General features: G+C 38.6%; 1 protein-coding gene across 1 annotated transcript in view; it reads right to left on the bottom strand.

Annotated features, from left to right (window-relative positions):
• Positions 1-22,413, bottom strand: part of wdfy1 (WD repeat and FYVE domain containing 1) — a 67,251-nt gene that overhangs the window by 36,585 nt on the left and 8,253 nt on the right. Inside the window, exons 2-6 of the mRNA XM_048604117.1 lie at positions 19,483-19,550; positions 16,021-16,094; positions 12,781-12,835; positions 2,839-2,989; positions 1,152-1,264 (exon numbers count right to left, since the gene is read on the bottom strand). Coding sequence (XP_048460074.1) covers positions 1,152-1,264; positions 2,839-2,989; positions 12,781-12,835; positions 16,021-16,094; positions 19,483-19,550 — 461 coding nt within the window. The remainder of the gene's footprint in view (positions 1-1,151; positions 1,265-2,838; positions 2,990-12,780; positions 12,836-16,020; positions 16,095-19,482; positions 19,551-22,413) is intronic.

Genomic DNA, 22,413 nt, shown 5'->3' with positions numbered 1-22,413 from the left:
CCACTGCAAGTTATAATTTGGAATGTACTAGTTGAAAGGATGAATAGAAGGAAAATATGGAGAATGTTTAATTGTGACTTGCTAAAGGAAATTGTATAATTACTTGAAGCAGTGGAAATAAGTTCCACGGCGATGGGGAAAGGTCAGGAAAGAGTGTAACTAATTGGAAAAAACACTCAAAAAACTGACAGAGGCACAATAAGCCAGATGTCCTACTTCTTTATTTTTTATCATGCTAAAGATAAAATATTTCTGCAAAAATGTGACCTTTCCTCCTCCACCAGCATGATTCCCCTGCTTTTTTTCCTCCCCTTTAAATATTTTGAAGTGTTGAATGGAATTGACAAGGTGTGCTGAATTACAGACAGCATTACACTACAATTTACCAGCCAATATTACATGATTTCAGACGCCCTATACTGAGATCCCAAAGAGGGAATCAGTGAGGAATTCATCAGATTTTCCTGAAACTTATCTATGTTTTGGTTACCCTTTGGGTAATGGTGGGGTCTTGGGACCAGGTAAGAAAAGTGAATAGAAGAGGCCTCAGCCCTTTAAAGAAAAGGCAAATTTCATCCAATTAACTTCTAAAAAGTAAAACAGAGTAATGACTTCTCACAAAATTTTGACTGGGAAGTAAGAGGGGCAAGTCAGTTTGCTACTAGAAAAAGATGAGGAAATACATGAGAACAAAGCACAAATAAAAGGCTATACTGATTGTGTTTGATGAAGACAGTGTGAGGAGGTGGCCAGGTGAAGCACAATCTCGAAATTGGACTGGTGGGACTGAATGGCCTGCCTATCCTGTACATTATTGTGGTATTAACAGACAGCAGGCCACAGCAAGGCTCAGAGATCGCACAAGGCAGCGAAGAAATAACTAATCGGGGATGACCGTATGATAAGGAAATTTAATGCTCAAATGTGGTCTTCTTTCTGAATTTCATATTTAACAGCTATAATTATGTCATATGCCACACAAAACAGGTGACAGAGTTGTGAGATCTAATTGAGTGCTTGGTTTATTTGAACGCATGATGCCTTCTGAAATATGATTGATTCAAGGTGGTGGCTATTATCACTGACTGACAGACAGACATGAAGCAGAGTCAAGCATTATTGAGCAGTTGCAGCAAGTACACACACATTACCTTCATGTCCTTTCAATGTTGAAATGACGCTGCATGAATTCTGTTCAAGCTTTAACAAAGTGATCTGTCCAGAGTAATCACCAACAAACGCATGACATGTTTCCATATCATATCTGACGAATTTGTGAGTTAGAAAGAGTAAAAGTTGATGACATTCTCCTCTCAACACACAACAGAGGTATGATTTTCAACAGAACCAAAAATTAGGCATAAGTGACTGAACATTTGTTACTGCATTAACGCCCAAAGTAAATTTATATCAAAGTATCTTTTTGCAAACCTGAACTACCAGTAAATCTTTGATCAGAGATTATGTTTTCAGCACTGACAAAGGCAGAGCTGTATTCCTCTAATATTAAATTTATAGCCAACAGTACTGCTCCACTGGAAACAGACCAACAAGAATGAATACAAAACAATCCTTTCAGAAGCAGCTTCTTCAAATTCTGAACTCTCACCTAACCAAAAAAAATAGGAAATACTATTTAGAAATATATGAAGCAAAAGAAGCTCTGTTTTCATCACCCATCAGTTTCCTCCCACAGACTAAAAGATGTTCAGGCTAGGTGGATTGGCCATGCTAAATTGCCCATAGTGTTCAGGGATGTGTAGATTAGGTGGGTTATAGGATGATGAGTCTCAGTGGGATGTTCCAAGGGTCAGTGTGGACTTGTTGGGCCGAAGGGCCTGTTTTCACGCTGTAGGGATTCTATGATGATTCTATGATGAAAACTTTTGGTTAAGCACCTAAACTGATTTCAGAACCAACTGCAACACAAATTAAATTCTGGACAGTAACATTCCTTTACCAAATTCAATGGATTATCAACCTGTACCTATTAAATTAACTACTTGTTTGGAAGACAACATTGCAGATTCCAGTGTAAAGCAATCTACTTGGAAACGAACACTCCCTCTCTTTCCAGAGTCATCAACTGGTTGTGGAAACAATTTTGCTTTGGTACACCAGAAACAGTGATACTGAACTTGATTGTATGTCAGAAATTATATTGTGCAAAAAGTGGAAAATCTATCTTCAGTGCAGTAAAAGAGGTAATGGAATAAAGAAAAGAATGCAGAGAGTTGGGACTCTAGAAGAATTGATCGTTTGGGGGAGCCTTCTGTTTTTACAGTCCCAAAATGCTATTAGATTAGCAAAAGCCAATTGAGCTTTGTTTTTAAAAGGTGCAAACAGATATTCTCAATAGAAGCCTTTGTGCTCTAATGCCTTTTCTTTTTGAATGATTATTTGAATTTTCTAATTTGAAGAGACATGTTTGTTATTCAGAATGATGCCTTAAAAAGCTCTAGTAACTTTTTCTTAAAGCAGGATCTAGTTACATGCTGTAATTCCACCCTTGTTTCCAAAGTTATGCTGGCTCAGTGATCTAAAGGTGTTGGTTTTGATTGAACAGGTTGCTAGCCTCAAAAGATATTTGCTGCATCAAAGATGAACTTTGCCCTGCGATTATAACACAAAATGCAGTTTAAACTGGTACGCAGATCAGCAGATGAAATAATAGTGGGAAGTACACAGATATTGGTTAAAACAATTAAGACTAGGTATCCTTGTGACATCTTTGGAATTAGTTCAACCCTGCCACACAAGAAACTCTCATTATTTGTTTAACGAATTATAAGTTGGTAAACTGTCTAACAGAGGAATCAGGGCAAAAGTGAAGGATACTGTAAGCAGGAAGCCCATGCACCAAAGCAATGTCTTCCCTGTAGACATCCACTCCTGGTACACATCCAGCTGAGGTACTTGTCATGTCCTGTGCTTATAACCCATTCAGTTTCTGGAGAAAATATGATTGCTGAAACACGATTCTGATGTGCTGGAGAGAGAAAGAAAAAGCCACTATTACAAAAAAAGTTTATAGTTGAGGCAAACCAGTGTATTCTATATTTGTGAGCCATTACACTATGCACTGCACAGAAGAACGCATTTCTCTCTATGCACTTACATTGATGAGAAGATCAGAAGAATGATAAAATGAGTTATCTGCTTTAAACTCAAGAATAAAAAATAAAACTCCCTTACTGAACATTACAAGGGATGAAAAAAAAACGATATTTTATTTGAATTTTCACACCCTCAGGATGTCCCAGAGCAGCTCAAAACTATTCTGCTCAACCTCAGATAGTAACTTGGGAATGTCTGTGCCCACCTGGACAGACAGCTACGGCCTCAGTTTAACATCTCACGTGAAAACAAAACCACCAATACCATACTCTCTCAGCACCAAACTAAGTCCTGGCCTAGATAATGTGCTCAAGTCCTGCAGTTGGATTTGAACCTATGACCTGGGGTGAATTGGAATCAAATGCACCACCACTTAGCTGAGCTGACATTGGTAACATTTTTGTCATAGCGTCAGAAAACCACAATTATGCCAATGAACAGAAAAGTAGCAGTTATTGCCTTTTCAAGAAAGTGGAAAGAGATACAGCATGAAGTTACACACCAACTGCTACACACTTCAATTGTTGAACAACTATCAGGTTTTATTACTCACCATGGGCCAAGCAGAATGAATTTTTAAATGGTAAGGCCGTGCTTAAGTAATTCCTCCAAATAAAAGTCAGCATGAAAGGCTGTATTTGTGGAATTTTCAGGTTTTAATAACACATATGCAAATGGTTAGGAAAATTAAGACATTAAAGAGCAGTGGCTAGGGGGGCAAAAAGTATAATATGGATAAAAAGATGGGTATAGCTTGGTCATCCTGTAATATTTTAGTCTGCAATTTGAAAGGCACGCTATTAGTTCTATGATAAGATGGTCCAATCACACTGTGGATCAAATTTAAGTGTTGATTCAGAATGTGGGCTCTCTTATGAAAACCGCCTTGCTGTTACAGCAATGAATCAAGAGGCTGGAGAAAACATGAACATTAATCCTGACAGCATTTTAGCCAACACTGACAAATGGAGAAAATCATACCCTTAAATGAATTCAATGAATTAGTGTTACCGCCAAGTCTGGAGAGTTCACCCCGAGTCTAATCCCATTACTGCGCAGGTTACAATGTAAAATATAAACATTTTCTCCAGTTAACGAAATGGCCAATTAAATACCTTACATTAGGTTTTAAACAAAAAAGACGTTCTTTAATTAGCAAAATTATGGGTTTATTATCCAAACCAAGCTTATTCAATAAAGACACAACAATTTGTAAAAATACAATAAACAGGCAATAAAATAGAAGTATAAGTGCTTATCCCTCTACATATCTCTGAAACACTCACTTCAGGCAGACAGAAAATAAAATTTCTCTGTAAAGATTGGCTTTCTGGGAAAAAGTAAATTGACATTGGCCAGTGGGTTACTCTTGAAGGCAAATGGACAAAGCATAGAATGTTCCAGAGACCGTTGCGCTGATATTCTGGCACGTGATTCAACCACTATCCCCAAGCCAGTTACTGTTCAAAAAACAGTAGGGGTTTACAGCAAAGTAAGCGGTTATTGCCAGTCATGTCATTTACAGGAAGCCTTGTTTAAAAATCTCTACTGTCTACAGGAACTTTCAATTACTTCTTCTAAAAGAAACCACATTATTTTCACAAAACTTGAAATAAATCCATTTTCCATAATCCTTCAAAAGTTGAAGGATTACATAGAAAGTATTTGTTATAACAATGGCTAGTTAGCCTCTATGAGTTGACATTGTGTTTCAATGCATAAAAGTGTCCTTGGAGTGCCCAAGCCTTTCAAACCAATACAAAATAAATTAAATACTTTTGAAGTGCGTTTATTCATTTCTAGGCAAACAACAAACAACTGTGTACAGCAAGGTCTCACAAATACTTAAGGAGATGAATAATCAGTTTCATTGCTGTTGGTTAAGAGACAAAATGTTGGCCAGGCTGTTGAGAGAGATTTCACTAGGTTGGCTTCCAAGATGAAGGGGTGTCTTAAAGGTTGAGCAGGTTGCACTTATACTCACGGGTGTTTAGAAGAATGAGATTACCTTATCGAACATACAGAACTGCTGAGGAGACTTTACAGGACAGATGCTGAAAGTATGTGAATCCATAATTACGGGGCATTTTTTCGGCTTCCTATTTAAGATCAGGCAAGAAGAAATTTCTTTGGAACAGCAAGAATCTTTAGAACTCTACCTCAGAGAACCACTGTGTCTCATATATTCCAGACTGAGAAAGGCAGATTCTTCGAGTACAAGATGGTGAGCAGATACTGGGAGGGAAGTGGAATTTAGATTAATTATGGATTACTCATGGTCTTACTGAATGGTGGAGAAGGCTCATGATGTTATAAGGCCTACTCCGTTTCTTATGTTCTAAGTCCCTACTTTTCTTCCAAACGAACCATCTAATGAGATCATTCATGAAATGTGGGCTTCTGTACCAGGGTTGACAAATGTTGCCTAACTGCTGTTAAGTAGGTAGTGGTGTGCTGCCTTCTTATTCAGCTGAAATCCATGTGAAGAAGGCTCACCCACAGTGCTATTAGGTAGAGAGTTCCAATCTTTTGGCCCAGCAACCAAGTGATACATTTCAAGTCATGCTGGTGTGCAGTTTGGAGGGAAACTTTCAGGTGGTGGTGTTCCCACACATCTGCTGCCCTTCTGGGCGTAGAGCTTTCAAGTTTGGAAGATGCTGCCAAAGAACCCTTTGCAAATTGAGGTATTTCTATATAGCACAGTAACAACTATGATCCATCAGTCAGAAGGATTTTGCAGCTTTGTCAAAGCTGGTAGCGTCTTTGTCATGTCCAATGCTAAGTGGTCAATCCAGTTGTATTTTTCAAAGGCTTTTTCGTAGTGTTGGCTTGATACAACTGAGTGATTTGTTAAACCATTTCAGACAGCAATTAAAAGACAACCATATTCCTGCAAGTCTGAAGTTACATAGCCCAGAACAGGCGAGAACAATAGATTTCCTTCCCCAAAGGACATCAGTGGACATTATGAGTTTTTAACGATAATCTAGTAGTTTTATCATTAGCTTTTGATTTCAGATTTTATTAATGGAGTTTGTTTCCCAGCTGTTGTGATGAAATTTGAAGTTATGTTTCCAGATCTCTGGATTATAGTAGCTCAGCTAAAAAACCACAAGGCTACCTTAAGTGCCATGGAATCTTTTACAACCAGCTGAACAGAGGTCTGAGTTAATGTTTTACAGCATTTCTTTGATTATCTAAGATGACAGTTTAATAGATTATGTGCCCAAGTCCTGCAGCAAGGCAAAAACCAATTACCCAATGACAGAGGTAGACTAAGAAGCCACTACTAAGCTAAGGCAATGTTAATTGTGCCAACTTGCAATAATAATGTGAAAAATGCTGTTATTTCCTAAAATAAAGTCATTCACCCTTGATAACATTTGACTAAGTGTTTAAATATTTTTGTCTAGATTCACAGAATTATAATATATGCTAATTTAATACATTAAATGAAACTACAGAGGAGATTGAAGTCCACAGGGGTCACACTGTGACAGGCAGATCAATGTTAATTTAGGGAAAAATTTATAACAGACAATGGCTAATGGGATGTCAATGTCAGAAGGAAAGCTATAGCCAGAAGTAATTTTGTGATGCTGAAGGATATACGTTAACAACAGAACTCAAGCTTGTAACAAGGAATTAAAAACTCAAGAAGCTACACTCTATTCATTTTCCTGAATGCCTTATAAGCCAGGATATGTAAATATGTATGGAAGAAAACGTGGATGCTAAGATGTATGCTAAAAATTCCACGTAGACCATAAGACAAATGAACTTGTACTTGAAATTGCGAGAGCAAAAAAAACCTCAAAAAACAATTAAATCCGAAAGATGTTCAGAGCTAAAGAAAGGTACAGAGAGGTCCTCTAGAAGGCGAAGTAGTCAGCAGCAGAAATAAGCATTGATCTAGGAGTACTTGAATAACAGATGTCTCATTATAGTTAGAGAGGAGTTAGTGTGACAGATGGTGCGAACAGTCAAGCAAGGCACACCTTGTCAGCAAATTTCCAGACAGGAGCAGCTACAATCAGCAGAATACTAGTCATACAGCAATTCTTATGCAATTAACATTTGCGAAGAGCTTGCTCAGAAGCAAATTCCTTAATCATTAGATGTTGATTGAGCAACATTACATCAGGTATGAAACTTCAAGGCATTTTGTTTTCTCTTCAAGAATGAGAACTAAGTTAATGTTTCGAGTCCAGGAATGCTCTTCTGAAGAAGACTCGAAACATCAACTATGTTTTCACAGATGTTGTCCGACCTGCTGAGTGTCTCCAACAATTTCTGATGCTTTTTGCTTCAGGGGTCCACATCTGCAGCTGTTTTATTTTATTTTAGTTCTCATTCTTGTTGGATTAGTAAAAACATAATTGACAGGTATAAATTTGAGGGGCATAGACACAGTAGACAGGAAGAACCCTTTCCCCTTAGTAGAGGGGTCAAGAACCAGGGGACACATTTTTAATGTAAGGAATAGAAGATCGAGGGGGGAATCTGGGGAAAGAAAATTTACTCACAAGGTCGTGGATATCTGAAACTCACTGCCTCAAAGGGTGGTAGTGGGAAGGCTATGGGTCAAGTATTGGAAAGTAGGATTAGAATAGATGGATATTGCTCACTTAGGAACAGAGTAGGCCATTCAGTCCCTCAAACCCATTCTGCTATTTAATAAGACCCTGGCTGATATGTGGGCTAAACTCCATATACCTGCCTTTGGCCCATACCTATGCTTAGCAAAAATTTATCATAGTTTTAAAATTAAGAACTTATTTAGTATTAACTGTCATTTGTGGAAGAGAGTTTCAAACGTCTACCATCAGATAGGTCAAAACGGCCTCTTTCCATGCTGTTAAAAACTCTTTGACTATGTCTCTTTTAAAGCTTTACATTCTCATGTCCACATGTCATTACTAGCACTAAGCCAATGAGAAGTCAAGTTATGCACCAGATAAAACAAAGCATCCCTCACTATCATGATGACATTGTTATAGCCTAAACCTTGCATCATGATTACACTTGAAATAATGGTCCTTCCCCTTCTCAAACAGACAAAGAGACTCTTAAGATAAACATATTTTCACAGTTCCTTTTCTGACTTCTCACTGACAAATTCATCACAGGAAGATAAAGATAATGCAAAGGAAGGCAAGCACCAACATAAACGCAAGATGATACAGAAAAGGCTTGGAGGCAAGTTCAATGAACCAGAATCATTGCTCATGCAGCTGGGCAATCATTTCCTTCTGACTATTTCTGTTGGGGAATTAACAAAGTTAAAATGTTAAGTGTTCTGTATTGACAGAAGGATCTACTACGATTGCCAAAGAACTGAAACTGAATACCTCACCATGAACAGGCTTCAAGCTAGATCCTGCAATGCTCATTTATGCAGAACAGCGGTACTAAGTTAGAAAGGGGTTAGCCAGGACAAGTCACAAGTATCAAATTATTCAGCAGTAAACAAGATTTTAAAAATTAATACAAAGAGTAATTTGCACTTCTAGATTTCTGCTTCTTTTTAACAGAACAATTTAACTCAAAAGTAAAATAAACAGGTTTGTCAGTGACAGAGGATAAATGTAAACAAATACAACAGGACTTAGATATGTCATTGAATATTTAAAGAAGAAAGATTTTCCTCATCTTATTCTTCAGATCTAAAGATAAGAAGTTGGAAAACAGGGAGACATGGAGGATTAGATTTTCAAACTCAGCCCGAATTCTGGAACAAGTTTCCACTGTCTGCAAAAATCCTGCATGGAATCCAGAACCTCAATCTACTATATACAGCCATCCTTTAATGGCAACCTAATTCTTCAAAGCAGCCTACTCTAACCTCTTCAGAAGGGTCACTGGACTCAAAACGTTAACTGTTTTATCCAAAGATGTTCCAGACCTGAAGTTTTCCAGCAACATCTATTTTTGTTTGTTTCAGATCTCCAGCATCCGTAGTTCTTTGTTTGATCATAGATCATAAAATCCCTACAGTGTGGAACAGGCCCTGCGGCTCAACAAGTCCACACCAACACTTGGAGCATCGCACCCAGACCCATCCCCCTATAACCCACCTAAGCTACACATCCCTGAACACTACGGCCAATTTAGCACGGCCAATCCACCTAACCTGCACATCTTTGGACTGTGGGAGGAAACCGGAGTATCCGGAGGAAACCCACGCAGACGCGGGGATAATGTGCAAACTCCACACAGACGGTCACCCAAGGGTGGAATTGAGCCCAGGTCCCTGGCACTGTGAGGCAGCAGTGCTAACCACTGAGCCACGTTTGGTTATACTCAAATCTCTTGTCGAGTTTATTTCAACAGGGGCAAGAAGAGAAAGTTTTTTTTCCCCCCTTAGCCTTCAATTCTGAGTCTAGTACCAAGACAGGTACATGGGGGAATCATTTTAACCAAAATTTGCTTGGTAAGAAACTCATGAAATTAGGCAGAAAATTGAGTTATACCAACTTACTATTACAGTCAGTTTTACTACAAACAGATTAGGTTAAATTGACTCCATTCTCTCAAACTTAGCTTTCATGAAATGCCTTGCACTAAATAACCCCAATCTTGATTTGTGCTGCATTTCATGTGACCAAACAAGTATAACTTTTCCAAACTGATTCTTTTCCTTGCTCCAATTGCAATTTTTCACTTTACTTATATTATTCCAGCTGCCAAGGAATATTTAATATTAATTTTTATGTTAAATCCCAGCTCAACTGGCTGCTTCTTGTACCAAAGTCTTACGGCATGCAACACCTTGGTTAGTATAAATCATCTCAAGACAATCCCATCACTGCCCAGATGGAGAATTAATCTAATGCAACTTTGAACTGCAAATTTATTGCAAACAAGAATCTAGATGTCTTACTGCTTCTTTAGCAACTAGTTCTGCTGATCTTTTGTGAAAATTGTCACTTGAAGACATTTGAATTTTCCACTCCATTCCTAACTTTAAATCTGTGTAATCTTGTTTTGCATTCTGTTCTGGATTGCCCAGCAGTCATGAAACTCAGGGAGAAAATGAAAAAACATTGTGACTCCCTAACATTTCCTCAAAGTCCCACCATAAAATGAATTCCCATGTCCTGAAAAGCAAATGCTATTAAAATTATTAACATTTTCATTCGAGACAACAAGCCTATAACAAGAGAGTTTGGTTCTCATTCAATGGCCTATTGACATGCTGAGTGGAGACGTTAGGTGCTTCCTGTGACTAGTCTTAATGGGCAGTTTGAAGTGATGTGTTCCATGATCCAGGACTCATGGTCACAATTGCACCTTGGGTCAACCTTTATCTTCTACTTAGGAAGCTGCTGGCTGCATCTTCCAAGCCCTGTGCAGGTTCGGTTGTGCACCATCTGTTAATCTTTCAAGACGACTGAAGCTTGGGACCTCTGCTGTTACATCAGTAAAATGTTTTTTGTTAAAACAAATTCTGGGATGCACTTATCTTTATAGATACTTGATACTTGCTACATAAATTTTATCTGGTCTTACTGGAACACTAATTTTAATTGTTCTCCTTTCAAGTTTTGATGAATAGGAAAGTTGGCATTGCTCCTTTACCTTATTCAATTTCATGCAGCACAATTAGCATCAATATGAATAAGAGGGCAATGTCAGACAGCACTGGAAGCCACTTCACTGTTGTGGAGGTAAATTTTCCTGACACCGTAGGTATCACCCTGACATGTTCAGATGGAAAAGTGACATTAAAGTATTAAAACAACATTCAAGGTGACCAGTCAGGCATAACCACAACATAGGTAAGGGAATACAACTTGACAGTTTTTCAGGTAATTGTACATTTTAATGGGCATTTATTCTAGTTAGTTGGAGAATTTGAGGCATTTGTAGAAAAGTTGTGATGTTTATATGCATTTTTGTTCCAAAGTAGAGACAATGGGCACAGCTTCAATTCCCTCAGCCAACATTATTCAGAGTATAAGTGTGCTGCTGAAATGTATGCCATAAGCCACCATTTAAGATCACAGATTGCACCTTTCAACAAAGATTAATTCTGCTACGCAGATTATTCTGAAAATACTCCCAAAACATCAGTGATTTAACAACCCGGAGCATCATCATTCATCTTCAAGGGAAGATGATACATTAAGTAATTAGAAGAACGGTCACACAGAATTCACTAGTTCTGATACAGTGTGTACCAATCCAATAATGAAGGTCATGAGTAAGTACACAATGAAAGGCAGGTGCAGACATATTCTGTATTACAACATTACTGCATAACTTTCTAATGCAATCATTAAAAATAAGCAAAGGCTGGTACCACGAGAAATATTTATTGCTTGTTTCTCCCAGTGTTTACAGAATTGTCAAGTAAAATGCAAAGTACTTATTCAAAGATTTGTTTATGATCCCTTACTGAAGCAATGTTGCTTTAAAATTGCATTAAAATGTCTGAAATTGATCTCCAGTGAGCTTTGCAAGACCCTAATTTATTTAAACTTAAGATAACTTTGTCTTAAAACAATTGGATTACATCTCAATCCTCTCTGTAGAAGAACCAATATGTCAAATGCACTAAAGCAACAACACTGCATAAATTCCTCTGGACATATCCCTTTTTATTCCTTTTCTTATTCCACTACCACCTCTCTTACACTTTGTACCATTGCACTTTTGATATTTCATTATTCCTGCTCTCAACCCAATCACGTTGATTGCTTTTCCTCTGCACACATCCCCCTACCTTCTCCATGGCCTTGCACTTAAGAAGCTGTTCAGCTTCAACATCTTCCAGTCCTGATGAACATTATCAACTGGAAACTGTAGGCTCAATTTTAGTCACAAAAACAGGTGGGGCAAAAGTAAATGTAAAAAGCCGAGCCCTGATTGCTATGGAGGCAGACAAGGAGTAATCAGCTAATTTGCTGCAGGCGCGTATGCTGATAATTTATATTTTTAAGCCGCCTTGCAGGATTTACAGCCAACAGTGGGGTTTCCAAAGCAAGATCAGAGCAAATTGAAGGCACAAATGCAAAAAGCAACAAAACAACTAACTGGGGAAGGCCTGATCGCTTATAAGACATCAGGGCAGACAAGAACTTTCGATACTACAGACATACTTTGTTCTTTTTTAATAAAACACCTTGGAGGTTGAGAGAGTGCGTGTGGGAAGTTAGAAGTTAAGGACATCAGAGAGAGTTCAGCAAAACCATTCCATTAAGTGGCCTTTTCTCATTCCAAATACAATAAATCCCCAGTGGCATGATAAGCAACAGTGAGCACTTGGCAACTACTTGCGAAGCAGTTTTGAAAGCTTCCTTGGAGTTAGTCACCTATTTAAACCACCACCTGAAAACTACTGCATATTGTCAAAAGATCCATGCAGAAAGGACATTAGAAGTACAAAAATTTCCCAAGAGAGTCCTTTTTAATGAATAAATTCCCAACATAAATGTCATCTCAGTAAAATAGTGCCAAGACTTTCCCCCAGCAAACAAGATCATAATCCATCTTTCCATAATCAGCTAAAATTCAGTACTAAATCACAATATTCATGTACAGCATTGTTCATCACTCAGAGCTTTTTTAAAAACTGGATTTCTCAGTACTGCTGCCATCTGTCCCAAATGATGAACGCAAAAATAAAGTACAATGAAGACAATACTTGAAGTAACATACCTGGATAAGTCTTTACATAAGTCATTTTGTTGAAATCTTCAGCCATGATGAACTCCTAAAAGGAAATAGTAGAAATGCTTACTCTGTAATTAACACAAGCAGATCTCTTGAAGCACCACTTCAGACCTCTATTACTTGGAGAATCCACAGTTTTAGAAGGGCGGGAGTACCATAATGCAAGATTTTTGTTTTTGTACCTTTGCTTAGAGAATAATGTAAGGTTGTGGAAAGGTTTACAAGCATTTTTATATTCAGCATGTGAGGGTGGTCAGTCCCATACAGAGGGAGAACGGATGGCTTCCAACACCCATTAGATGTGAAAATCCTGCCGGATGCTGATTTGGATTCAGAGCTAAAACTCTGGTCTCTACTTTCTGTGAACGGTCAAAAGGGCATTCAAACCTTGCAGAACTTGATCCCAAGGCTGGAATATTTACCACTGAGCCAAATGTTCACTCAATGCATTACAGTCCATAACATATTACTCTTTTACCAAGTACCGCTGTGAGCGACTGTTGTACATCTTTTTTGCGGTCCATATTCTGACTGGGTTAACTTGAACAAACTGTCAAATCAGTCAAGTTTTTTTTTAATTAAAAAAAATCCATCTTTTCTGTAAGTCATTAGATCAATTGGAAAGTATTTTCAGTGAAAACGTTCTCTGTATTTTAAAAATGTTTAATTTCCTATACTTTCTTTTAAAAAACAAAAAGAAAAGAATCTCTTTGAAATTTGCCAGAATGGGAAGTCTGACCAAACCACCATCTTGGTCACATCATGAATACACATAATGCCTTACTGAGGAGTGATTCCAGTAGCCAAAACGGTGAAGCGGTCACTCATCCCACCAAAATGTAATATTAATTCCTCCAAGCTCTAGATTTTCAATCACATGTTCTTATAGCTAGCTGGCAAACATGCCTTCCAGCAGCTTTTCATCCAAGAATTTGATCATCAGCTGCATGATATTCGTTTGCCTTCAGTACAGTGCTGGGGAAAATATAACTCCACAAAGCACGGTTATTACTGATGCAAGCTGATGTCCTGGATATGCGGGACACAGCACATTTAATCGTCAACTCATTGGACAGATTTGTAATTGAGGGGCTTTGGCAAAGAATGGCACCCTCTCAGAACTCAGTGAGAGGTTGATAAAGGCTAAAGTTCTTCCTCAATGTGAGTGTGCTTTTATATGTAGGTGTAGGTTCCTTTCACTTCACATTAAGAAGGTTACATACTATTTAGGACTGGGATGAAGAGAAATGTAGTCACTCAGGGGGTTATGAATCTTTGGAATTCTCTATCTCAGGGCTGTGGAAGTATCATTGTAAGCTGAGATTAGAAAAAAACAGTTTCAAGGAAAAATATATGATTTAGGGAACAGGTGGGATGGTGGAGCTCAGACAGAATAATCGGCTACAATTGTACAGAATGACAGAATAGGTTACAGGGACTGTACAGTTTACTCATTCTCTTATATTCTTATTACAATCAAGAGAGTTTCCCCTTCAGTTTTTTTTAAAGTCCATGTTGCAGCCACATGCCCTTGAAAAACAGTAGCATGGAATTCAGGTGGAAACTGCCTATAATAGAAAAAGGTCAAATTAAATAGGAGATATTCAGCAAAGAAAGTAAACAGACATTACTTCAATACTGCATTTAATTCTGGAGAAAAGTAATCAACTTAGGATTTATCACTGTGATATGGATGAACATAACATTCTTTGGATGAAATGATCATCAGCAAGGTCAGTATTTATTAACCATCCATTTATTAGCCAATCAACAAATTGCAGTGAGTCACTTCCAGGAATCACTGCAGTCCACATGATTTAGGGAGTGAGTTCCAGAAGTCTGACCCATGAAATGCAAAAGGAATATAGTTTGCAGTCAGGATGGTGTGCAATTTGAAGAGGGATAAATGCAGTTGGAGGTGTTTCCGTGTGTCTGCTGCCCTTGTTCCTCCAAATGGTAGAGATTGCAGGTTTAGGAGATGTTGTCAATGAAGCCTTGGTGAGTTGCCGGAGTGTATCTTGTAGATGGTACAAACACTGCCACTATGCACAGAGGAAGAAGGGAACAGTGGGTGAGGTGCGAATCAAGCAGGCTGCTTTGTCTTAAATGATGATGTAGTTTGAGTATTGTTGGAGCTGCACTTAATCAGGCCAGTGAGGAGTATTCCATCATACTTATTACCATGTACAAGGTGCAAGTTAGAAGGCTGTGGGGAGGCAGGAGGCAAGCCTCTTGCCATAGTACAGCACCATATAACATGCTGCAGCCACTGTATTTATGTGGCTGATCCAGTTACATTTCTGGTCAATGGTGACCTCCAGGGCATTGATAGTAGGGGAGTTCCATGATGGTAATATGATAGAATGTCAAGGGTAGTTGGTTAGATTCTCTCTCTTACTGGAGATGGTCACTGACTGGCACCTGCATAGTACAAACGTTATTATCATTTATCAGCCATAGCCTGATTGTTTTCTGATCTTGCTTTACGTGAGCACAGATGACATCAGTGTCTGAGGAGCTGCAAATGAAATTGAACATTTCTGATTGTATGTTGGAGGAAATATCATTGTTCAAGCAGCTAAAGATGGTCAAGTCTAGGGCACTGTGAGGAATTCCTGGGGCTGGGATGATTCTGGTCTTCATAAACTCTAGAAACAAATGACTTCATTTGAAAGCCTCAACTCTGATTCTTTTAAAGCAGCAAGTGTACACAATAGCATGTCATTCTGGATGCAGTAGTGTCCCAAAACCCTCATTCTAAAATGAGGGAATACTGAGTTAAGTCCATCATTGCCTGAAGGATTCAAGATTTTAGCTAGATACCGTAGTGAACTACAAGTGGACACACAAAATGTTTCTCCCTCTGGAGAAAATTAACAAAGAACATTCTTGAAGGAAAACAGCTGTTTCATGTGGAACATTGACAATCCATTGAAGTAGGTCATTATCTCAGCAGGGAACAGAGCCATACAGCATTGGTGGGGGGTGGGGGAGGAAGCAGACATACCACTAAAGTGGTAAAACATAAATCATTCAGAAAAACAAAATACAAAACTAATGCACTTTGGATGTTGCTAAGACCTAACTAAGGTGATCACATCAAGGCTGAACATAAATCACCAGATTTTTTTAAAATACATTTTTAAACATTCAGCAAGAAACAAGAACAGTGACCCTAATCCTAATGATTAGTGCAGAGACAGGACACGACGCAGGCATACATACCACAATTGCTCCATTATCCTGACCCATAAAAATCCGTTTGCTGTCATGATTGTAGGAAATAGCAGAGCAGGGTGCTTTAAAAATAAAAGCCGATATTTAACATTAGCTGCTCATATCCAAAAACATCTGACATATTCCTTTAAAAAACAGTGTAATGAACATTCAGAGACATTTTATAAAGATAAAGTTGATACTCATTTCTGCCTACAATGATTTTTGTTTTACAAAGCAGCAGTGGCTGATCCACATTCCTAGATCTACACATGAATTACAGCTCTTCCATTTTCTTGGAAATACACCAGCTAAAGCAGATATTGTGGTAAAGTTTGGGAAAGCTGGGCACAGTTCCCCGACTCTGTTTGGCGAACGATAAATCAGAGAATTCAAACAATACCTTATTTTAATATTGTTCTGACCTGCCATACCATGTTTCGTCATTCAATACCCTTAAAAGGATACTGTTTCATATTTCTAATACAGCAACTGCTTTGGGTGATTGGACCTTTATGCCAGCAACGTAAAGATCAGATATTGGAGCATGAAGAGGTTATGCTTATAAATTATAAGCTCTTAAAAATTCCACAAATCTTCACATTATTTGCTTTAAACACTGCCCAGATTAAGCGGTTATTTGAGCAAAAATAACACTGAATTCCAGGTCACTGTACCTGCAAGTGGTTAGCAAACACCACCAACCACAAGAACCACTGCATCACTTGTACAAATTGTGCAACATCATTTCAAAATGATTATTATGTTTCAACTGGCAGAGATGCTTCAATAAATCAGTATTAATATTGGTTTTTCCACCATCCCCAAAGACAACGCGCTGGACTTAGATTGCTAACCAAACACTATAATTTTCCCGGAATTTGCTTCTGAAAACAGGCTTTCAGTGGATGGGATATGAAGAGGCACTTAAGATGACTGTAGTTGCAACATTGAAATGACTTTTTAAAAAAAAGCAAAGTAGCAATATTTAAACTGCCTGAAGTAACTGGCTGTTTGCTGTGCTTGTATCACAAGATAGTACATCATAACCATAACAGCTTAAAATAATCAATTATTTGTTTTAAAAAAACAATGAAGCCTTTAATGATAGCAAGCATTTCTACTTAATCAAAATAAAATTAAGTCAAGGCTGCCTCATTCTACGCAAATCCCTACGGCTGCAAATTTTGTGTTCCAAGAATTAGTGCAAATTCAGATTATCCAGTCAGATCTGTAATGATACTTTCATTCCAAGTTGGAAAATAAGAGCTTCTAACAATATTAGATGCCTTGCTAGTGCAGAGAAGATTTCAACATTAACAAGAAAAATATAGGCCTGTTAGTCAAATATCTGACAACAAAATGCTTAAAACCACAATTAAGGAGTTAATAGCAAGAAATTTAGAGAATTGTAACACAGTCAATGTAGTTTTGAAAAGGAAAATGATGTTTGACTAATTTATTAGAGTTCTTCGACAAAGTAACAAGGAGAGTGAATGAGGGAAACCAACAGACACGGCGTATTTGGATTTTCAAAAGGTATTTGATAGATGCCACATAAACGATGACCACACAAAATTAAGAGTTCATTCTGTGTGGGTGGTGGAATTAACAAATTATGTGAAAAGAAGATTGGTCCATGGGAGGCAGCGAATGAAATAAGTGAGTCATTTTAAGGTTAGCAAGCAATAAATAGTGGAGTGCCACAGAGATCAGTACTACAGCGTCAACTGTTTACAAACTATATCGATGACTTTGATTAAGAGACTGAACATGGGCTTGTTAAGTTTGTTGATGACACAAAGATAAGTAGGGAACAAAGATGTGAAGAGAGTGCAAAGGGTTTACAAAGATATACAAATAGGTTAAGAGAGTGGGCAAAATTTCACAGATGGAATAAAATGTGAAATAAAAGTGAGCTTGTCTGTTTTGGCAGGAAGAACAGAATATTATTTAAATGGAGAGATTTCAGAAATCTAAAGTAGAGAAGGATTTGTGTGTCCTGGTACACGAAACACAAAGCAATAGTTATACCAACACAGCCAATGATTTACAAAGCAACAGAATGTTGGCCTTCATTGCAAGAAGAATGGAATAAAATAGTGGGGAAACATTGATACAGTTGTACAGGGACTTTGTGAGACCACATCTGATGTGCTGTGTTCAATTTTGGTCTCTTTATTTAAGGAGGGATACAATTGTGTTGAAAGTAGTTTAGAGAACATTCACTCAGTTGAGTCCTGACTGGAGTGAAAGATCTGACTTACAATGAAAGGCTGACCAGTTTAGGCTTATACCGATGACAATACAGAAGGAGGAGAGATGAATTTATGCAAACTTATAAAAAGTATTGAAGAAGATTGATATAGTAGATGCTGGAAGGACCTTCCATCTTGTAGAAGAATCTAGAACTAGGGAATACAGTTTCAAAATAAAGGGTCTCCTATTCAAGATGGGGAGAAGGTTTTGTCTTTTTTGCTCTCAGACGGTCAATAGAGTTTGGAATTCTCTTCCCCAGCGAGCAGTGGAGACTGGGTCATTGAATATATTCAAGGCTGAGTTTGATAAATCCTAAATGTACAAGGGAATGAAGAGCTTTTTAACACTCTGTGGACTGGGGAGAATTTTGGGTGGGGGTGTGCACTTATTAGGCTAGGGCTAAATTCCACGTTCAGTGGTGGGAGGGGGGTACCGAGGGTAAATACTGAATGGAAGGGTCTGAAGAGCCAGTCAGCAGACAAAAAGACGTTGAGTGTGAACAAAGGGAAGTGAAGTCCAGTGAAAGCAAGTGCATTTGTACAAACAGGTATAAGATGCTGTAGATCTGAAACAAACACAGAAACTGTTGGAGAAACACAGTCACTGGATTTGAAACATTCCATAGATACGGCCAAACTTACTTGGTTTCTCCAGCAATTTTTGATTTTGTTCACATTGCAATCTAGTTCACGTCAATTATCATCTTCCCTGAGCTGTTGAGCCATTCTGTTACTATGGGAGACATATCTCAATGTTCAGCATACCATTTAGGGACTCCTTTGTGATTTCAGTCACTTCAAACCAACCGGTACTTAACTACTTCAAAGGCTGCTGCAGCAGCGACTTCACACTGTCCATTTACGCATAAATTTACTGTACTGTATAACACGTACCATCTTTATATTTTAAGCTTCACACATACATCTGATGGTACAATTTTCTGGAATTATTTTGATCATTAAGACTTCATTCCAAAATGATGAGAAAGATTAGTTCATAAAGAATGAGTGCCATTGCTACTTCCTCTGTACACCAACTAGACAAAAGTAGGAAGATCTTAATATAAACCACTCCCTCATATATAATCACTCATTCTTATAATACTATGCAAAAAACTACTTCTTGGAATCAACGTCAAATTCAGAAACAGGGTCATATCAGTAAATGTTACATTGAAACCACTGAATCTAATAACTTGAATGTTTTACTCACCTGATACTGTGTGAAAAATGCTTGGCCAATACTGACCACTGTCTCGTTTCAACCATACACGTATTGTCCTGTAGAAAGAGCCAAGTGGATTACTGAATAGAAGATTCTCACAAACATATACATTCCCAGTAGAACACAGATTCATAACCCTTCTTTTCCCAAAAGTAATGAATCCACTTTATGGTGATTGCAACTTTGCTTCAGTTAGTTTGCATTTTTCCTATTATGTTTTGGTGGGCTGGGTTTCGTGATTCGAAAGCCTGGAAAGACTTTCTATCTAAAGCATTTTACAGTGTTGCCCTTATTTCAGAATACCATTAGAATTTGTAACTCAGACAATGGTGTCAGGATTTAAGATGGGAATTTCATACTTGTGTCTGGCACATCGCTAGGTTTGCTTATTTGCACCAGAAATCTATTTATTTTAGATTAATCACCACACTATATTTTTGCAGCAATGCATTTAATCTGTTACAGGAAAAAGTGGCCACAAAACTGAAAATTCATAGCACTTCACAATGGCATGGCTTAGAGTCAGAGCGTCTATTTCCATGCTGCATGATTCTTCGGTCCAACCAGTGCATGTCGACCATAATCCCAAACTATACTAGCCCCATTTCCTTCCAAACCTTATTTATTCACGTACTTATCCAAATACCTTTCAAGCGTTGTAACTGTACCTGCATCCATCACTTCCTCTGGAAATTCATTCCACACACAAACAACTGTACAAAAATGTTGCCCTTCATTTTTTTTTTAAATCTTTCTCCTCTCACTTTAAAAATATATGCTCCTTAGTCTTGAAATCCCTGACCATAGGCAAAAGACACCTACCATTCACCTTATCTATACTCCTCAGGCTTGCAGAGACAATGCAAGTAAATGAGGCTAAGTGAAACCCAACAAAAAGAGCACAAGTACAAAAGATTTCAAAGATTGCTCGGTTTTGAGCAGAATAAAGTCTGTAAAAAAAGCCCAGATTATGCTCCTGTTCTAAAGGAAGTATTTGTATGAGATGACATTTGTTTTCACATTATTCTGGTTCATGCTTTTTTTCAGAAAAAATCAGATGTATAATTAGGAGATAGAAAAACAACCAAATGGGCTTGACCTAAATAACTGTCATTGACATTATTTAGCAGTTTCAGTGACACTACCATAAAAAGGACAGTACAATTAAAAAGAAAATGAAGTAACTTAAATGTAATTATAATCAAACATAAGCAATATTCTTCTACAAATTATTTGAGTGAATCAGTTCTTGCACAGTCACTTCGGTATTTTTAAAACTTTTTTTTACATTCACCTCAATGTACAGTTTTCACAACACAACTTTACTCCTAAATTGAAAAACAAAGAATAATTCTAGAATAAAAATTTGAAAACTTCTGTTCCATTCAGACCTACTACAATAACCCTTGAATAGCAATGAACACTTGCAAAATCTCTGCTACTTTAAGCTGAAAAAAGTGCATATTTTTCAAGTTATCGAACAAAACCTCAGCACAGGCCAATATGGTGTTCCCCAGCCTCCAAAAAGCCTAATCAATGAAATTAGCTGTGTGTCTATTAATAATTTAATAAGGTATAACAAATAAGCAGTTAATGAAACATTTTCTAACCATAACTATTTCAGAAATAGTTTTTGTGGCTAAGGAATCTTTTTTGGAAAAAAACTTTATAAAGCAGAATATTTAACATCACAGTATCCAGTTGCAAATAAGCTTTTATTGTACCTTGAGATATTATATAACAGACAAGAGGTGACACACTAGAATCTATAATATTTGAAAGTGCAGACCTCAGGAAAGAGTTTTTCAGAATGTCTTCAAACTGGACAAGGTATCATATTAAGAGATAGTAGGAACTGCAGATGCTGGAGAATCCGAGACAACAAGGTGCAGGGCTGGATGAACACAGCAGGCCAAGCAGCATCATAGGAGCAGAGAGGCTGACGTTTCGGGCCTAGACCCTTCATCAGAAAAGGGGGAGGGGAAGGGGGTTTTGAAATAAATAAGGAGAGAGTGGGAGGCGGATAGAAGAGGGATAGAGGAGAGGATAGGTGGAGAGGAAACAAACAGGTCGAAGAGGCGGGGATGGGGCCAGGAAAGGTGAGTGTAGGTAGGGAGTTAGGAAGGGGATAGGTCAGTCCAGGGAGGACGGACAGGTCAAGGGGGCGGGATGAGGTTGGTCGGTAGGAGATGGAGGTGCGGCTTGAGGTGGGAGGAGGGGATAGGTGGGAGGAAGAACAGGTTAGGGAGGCAGGGACGAGTTGGACTGGTTTTGGGATGCGGTGGGGGGAGGGGAGATTTTGAAACTTGTGAAATCCACATTGATACCATTGGGCTGCAGGGTTCCCAAGCGGAATATGAGTTGCTGTTCCTGCAACCTTCGGGTGGCATCGTTGTGGCACTGCAGGAGGCCCAGGATGGACATGTCGTCTGAGGAATGGGAGGGGGAGTTGAAATGGTTCGCGACTGGGAGGTGCAGTTGTTTGTTGCGAACCGAGCGTAAGTGTTCTGCAAAGCGGTCCCCGAGTCTCCGCTTGGTTTCCCCGATGTAGAGGAAGCCACACCGGGTACAGCGGATGCAGTATACCACATTGGCAGATGTGCAGGTGAACATCTGCTTGATGTGGAAAGTCTTCTTGGGGCCTGGGATGGGGGTGAGGGAGGAGGTATGGGGGCAGGTGTAGCACTTCCTGCGGTTGCAGGGAAAAGTGCCGGGTGTGGTGGAGCTGGAGGGGAGTGTGGAGCGGACAAGGGAGTCACGGAGAGAGTTGTCCCTCCGGAAAGCAGATAAGGGTGGGGAGGGAAAGATGTCTTTGGTGGTGGGGTCGGATTGCAGATGGCGGAAGTGTCGGAGGATGATGCGTTGGATCCGGAGGTTGGTGGGGTGGTACGTGAGGACGAGGGGGATTCTTTTTTGGTT

This window comes from Rhincodon typus, chromosome 13 (genome assembly GCF_021869965.1).
Source record: "Rhincodon typus isolate 14 chromosome 13, sRhiTyp1.1, whole genome shotgun sequence".
Lineage (NCBI taxonomy): Eukaryota > Metazoa > Chordata > Chondrichthyes > Orectolobiformes > Rhincodontidae > Rhincodon > Rhincodon typus.
This window is presented reverse-complemented; position numbering and strand designations above follow the sequence as displayed.